Genomic DNA, 4912 nt, shown 5'->3' with positions numbered 1-4912 from the left:
GCTGTGTGCTTTCTGTGCCCGCAACACACCATCACTCCAAGGACCCTCCTCCTTCCGTTAGGATTTTGTTCCTGGGGCCCCTTGCCCTCCCTGCCTCAAAAAAAGAAATTGGGACAGTTGCAGCAGGGTCTCGAGTCCAAGTCCCTTGTATTTATTTGAACAGCCTGGCAACCAGGCAGCAGCAGCCGTACAGGGTTCCTGGCTGACCAGTACAGGCCTGGGGTGACAACTTCTGTCTGGTCTGCCCAGGTCAGTGCCAACTTAGACCTCTGCTCCATGGCCACAAAAGGACAGCAGCCTCAGAGCAGCCAACCCCCCTCCCATATTTTGCTAAACCAGCTCCAGGAAAGGAGGTCTTGTTTTCGAGGTGTGCATGGACCACCAGAGATGGGCCCTTCCACCAGACGTTCTTCTCCTCACAGTGGCCCTCTGGAGTTTTCACGCCTTTCCTACGACAAGCTCTTTCCCACTTCTGAGCCCCAGGGGTGTCAGCACAGCAGTGGCCTTGACCACAGGCTCTGGACACTGGGGAGGCTCGCATCCGGCACCAGGTGGCGACACAGAGCAGGGCTGTCTGAGCGGGCGGAGAGCTGGGCACACAGGGTAGCGAGGCGGCAGGGTGTGCCGCAGGGCTCCGAGGGCGGGTGGCCCTTATGGTAGAGAAACCAGAAGGTCTGGAAAAGCTGTGTGTCCCTCCACATGCGGTACACCAGGTCGTGCCAGGCGGTGGGCAGCGCATTGGGCAGCCCATAGGTTTCCCGAGCCCTATAGAGGAGGTGCCAGTGTGGCGTGGCTCCGGGCTCGTTCGCCTCCGTCAGGTTCAGGATGTAGGTCTCATGGTCCAGGACCACGTGAGAGCTCCCGGAATAGTTGCCGTCTATTTGGTAGACACGGTACCCTGCAAGGAGGGAGGGCTGACTGGACACGGAGCGGGCAAGGCCACTCCAGCAGGGAGGGGCAGCTTATCCCCTGGCTCCGGCTCGCCTTCCTCTCTCTCAACCACCTCCTTCACCCCAACAATTTGCTTCCGCCCCACTCACCAGGATTAAGGCCGATGTAGGTGGTGGCACTGGGCGCCAGGAAGGCTACAGACAGCGGCCGGCTGAGGGTCTCTTCGTCATAGAAGACCTCAAACTCATCCACATGGGTGTGACCAAAGAACTGACCGGCCAAGGTGTTCTCATACCTGGCCAGAAGACACGAGTCACATTCAGAAGATTCCAGTGAGGGGAGAAGAGGATCCGAGAAGGACAGGGTGCTTTCTTTGTCCATCCAGTTCAAGGACGTACCCTCCCCACCCCGTGGGGGCAGTGGGGGATGATGAGATGCCCAAGGGAATTTCTGACCCTTAGACTCAAAAACCACTCAGGCCTGTAACACATCTCCCTCCTACCTTTCCACAATCCTGTAATAATTCCAGCTCCAGCTCTTCAGGCAGTGCCCTGGGGGAATGTGGCCAATTATGTGCACCTGTGGGGAGGGTTAAGGAAGGTTTTCAGGAGAAGAGGGGTCCAGGTAGCACTAGCTAGGACGGCAGGTGTTCATGTCTCCAACAAGGGCTGGCATTCATGGCCAGAGAGGGGAAGCAAGTGAAAGGACTTTCTAAGAGTAACAGTTGAGCTGAATCCCCAGGGAACACTGTTGTGAGTGCAGAAAAATAGAGTTTCTCTGCCTACAAGTGCTCCAGCACCAGACAGGAGTCTGCTCAGGAAGGGCCTGTTCTTTCCTCCCACACCTGGCCCCTGCCCACGGGCTGAGCTCCCACCACCCTCTCACTTTGTCTCCCCGGTCCTCAGCGGCCTGAAGCTCCCCCACCAGCCACTGGAGCTGTCCAGCAGGGTCTGTGGAGTTGATCAAGAGCCAGAAGTTCTCACGGGAACAGAAATTCATGTTGAGAGAGATGAGGCGGAGGCCAGGGCGTGGGGAAAGGGCATAGAACCCCCCAATTCTGAAACAAAGTGAACACGGGTCAGCACGCATTCGGAGTCTTGGCCCTCTGTGCCTAGTCCTGTGCAAGGAACCTGTGTGAAGGAAAGAGGCACCCAGGATGATCCCTACCTTCATGCTCACATTCTGGCTGAAGGTCAGACAGCACTGACTAGAGGGCCCACGGGACTGGAGAGTGGCTCAGAGGACTAGAGGCTCTAGGAGCTCAGAGGGGAGAGAAACTGGGCTAGAACAGGAAGCAAAGGTCGTCCAGAGAGAAGAGAGCCCCGGCCTACCTAGGTGAGCTGGAAAAATTGGGATGTTAAAGGGGGAAGGCATCTTAGAGAGGGCTAACATGAGCAAACACAGTGGCACTACCCTGTGAAGGAGGGTGCCTGGAGATGAGGGTGGAAGTGGAAAGTGGGGTCAGCCTGGGAGGAGAGTGAAGCGAGCTGAGGGCTCAGGCAGAGCACTCACGTGTAATGCCAGCTCCCCACTCCCTTCACTCTCATCCACCTTTCTCCTCCCTCCTTGGGTTTCCGTGGGTCTCAAATACCTGAGGGTGCGAAGGGCTTCAGCCGGCAGCCAGGGCTCCCACGCCTCGGCCATCGCCTCATAGAGCCAGTGGGAAGACTGGTTGCCCTTTATGAAGGGGGGAGGGAAGCCGTTGACGGGTGTGCTCTCGTGGTTGCCCACGGCAGGGTACACCAGCACGGGCCCCAAGAACTTCTTCACAAGGGCTGTGACGGTGGTCAGCGCCCGCAGCTGGTCCTGACGAGACTGCTGCCAGACGTTGTGAGCAGGGATGTCTCCTGTCCAGTACACCATATCAAAAGGCCCGGCGGGGCCCAGCCCACTCAACAGGCTCTCCAGGGTTCGCAGAGGCAGGTCACACTTGCTATACTCGCCCCAGTACCCAGCACCGGGCTGGGAGGCAGGCGGTGGGCCCGAATCCCGGCGGCAACACAGTGGGTTCTCACAGTTGGGGTCTGTGCCTTCCAGGTAGTCGTGATCCCAGTGCAAATCAGTGAGGAAGAGGACGCGGCTGACAGGGGAGCCTGGGGCTGGGGGCTTGGGCGGCTGGGGGGGCGGCTTTGGCACGGCCGGCAGAGAGATATTCCAAGAGGAGAAGATGTCCCAGTGCCCACAGGAAGAGCCCAGCAGCAGACCACAGGCCTCCGACGGGCTCAGCACTGAGCGTGTCCACACCTCCACCATGTCGTCCTCGAAGAGGTGGACAGCTGACTGGCACACGGCGGGCGGCGCGATCTTCAGCAGCATGCACAGCTTGATGGCCACGGAGCCCACCCAGGCCACACTGGCCTGATTCTGCCATGGGAAAACCAGTGGTGAGGAGTCAGAGACAGAGCTCAGGGACCAGGCCACCCTGGATATGAAAGACCCTTTGGGCTTCCATACCCACAGTGGGGCTGGGATAGACTCCACCATGGTGAAGAGATATCAGTTCACACCTGTCTCCCGCAGACATTGCCCTGTGACTCAAGCAGCACCAGGCCAGTACTTCCTTTTAAGCTCAGTGGCAGTTTAGGCCTTTGCTGGCCCCGCTGACTTTCTCAGACACTGTCTGCTGAGTGCCCTGAAATTTGGACTGGGCAGAATGACAGACTGACCAGGATTTGGGGACACACGTGAGGATAGGGCCTTGATTCCCGGAGGAAACCTTCCATCACCTCCCCCACCCTCCGACCACCCTCCTCCCAACCAACCAGCGTTCATCATAACCCCATGAGGGACTGTCAAGGCACCCCCGACCCAACTAGTCCCACATCTCTGGATATTCTTTAATTCAGGTTCCCTTTTGGGTAGTAGCTAGCCCCAGCCATAGTGGTGCTAGCTGTAAGGTGGAGGGGATTCAGTCAGGCGCACCAAGCTGGGAGTCCTGCCCTCACCAGCTGTTGGCCCTCCTACAGGTGACTTCAGCTCTGGGGCCTCTACTCATTTATAAAGCAGAGATAACAGTAATGAAGCCACCTAGCAGGCGACATTTAACCTGTGTAAAAGGGCTAGCGCAGTACCCAGCATTAAACTTGCACTGTTTCCTTACTTCACAAGGTCACAGTGGACGTGGTGGTGGTGATGTGCAGCCAAAGAACAGCAAATTCAGCAAAGTCTTGTGGAAGACAGCCTCTCCATTAGGGATGCTCTTGGAAACCCCAGAGCTCCGGCCTTAGCCCCAGCCCCTACCCGCAGCTGCACCTTTCTGGCCGGTCTCCCCGCAGCCCCTGTAGCGCTCACCCTCAGCCCGAAGTCGATGGCGGTGAACAGTCCTTTGCAGGTTGGGCAGGTGAGGTTCCACCAGCCAAAGGCCTCCTGGAGCTGGGGCGCTATGCGAATGAACTTGGCGGGATGGCCTTGGGCAGGAAGAGGATGGGCCTCCGCAGGGGACCAGAGGACCAGGGAGTTGGGCAGTGCCAGCGCAAGTGCCAAGCCCAACCACAGGAGCCTCAGACAGGGGGCCCCGAAGGACCTGTCCGAGCCTGCTCCCCGCCCGACCTGGGGCGGCCCTGGCCGGGAGACACTCCATGGCGGGGCATCGCCCAGCTTCCTAGACCAGGCTGGTTCGCCCGCCCGGCCCCGGCTGGTGTAGGCCTCAGTAGGCTCTCGGGATTCCAGGCGGTGCCAGGGACACCGATTACCCCCCGCGCAGTCGGCTGACTGCTCGGAGAAAAGCCACAGAGCAGCTCCGCCCCTTCCTCTTTCTGGGTTCCGCAGCAGCTGATCGCGGTGGCTCGAAGCCAGGGCGCAGCTAGGGAGGCGGAGTGGACGCGGAGTGGGCGGGGCGCGCCTGGGACCTGCCCAGGCTCGCGCCCGAGATCTCACCCCCGCCTGGGCTGCGGCTGGGGGCCGCTGTCGCCGCCCGGCCCTTGCTGGCGCCCATCTAGTGTGGCTGGTGAGAGGCTCCTCCGAGGCCCCTTAGGCAACTCCTCTCACTCGAATTCCTGGAATAGCTAACTGCCAGGCCCAC

General features: G+C 59.6%; 1 protein-coding gene across 1 annotated transcript; it reads right to left on the bottom strand.

The window, feature by feature from the left end:
- Positions 131–4653, bottom strand: SMPD1 (sphingomyelin phosphodiesterase 1). The gene is given in 7 exon segments (XM_005689770.3): positions 131–898; positions 1041–1186; positions 1394–1470; positions 1777–1948; positions 2483–3255; positions 4183–4395; positions 4398–4653. Coding segments are annotated over 7 exon segments (1875 nt in total). The 5' UTR covers positions 4482–4653; the 3' UTR covers positions 131–488.

Source organism: Capra hircus, chromosome 15 (assembly GCF_001704415.2).
Source record: "Capra hircus breed San Clemente chromosome 15, ASM170441v1, whole genome shotgun sequence".
In the NCBI taxonomy this organism is placed as follows: Eukaryota; Metazoa; Chordata; class Mammalia; order Artiodactyla; family Bovidae; genus Capra; species Capra hircus.
The sequence above is the reverse complement of the archived record's forward strand: the minus strand, read 5'-3'. Positions and strand labels throughout refer to the sequence as shown.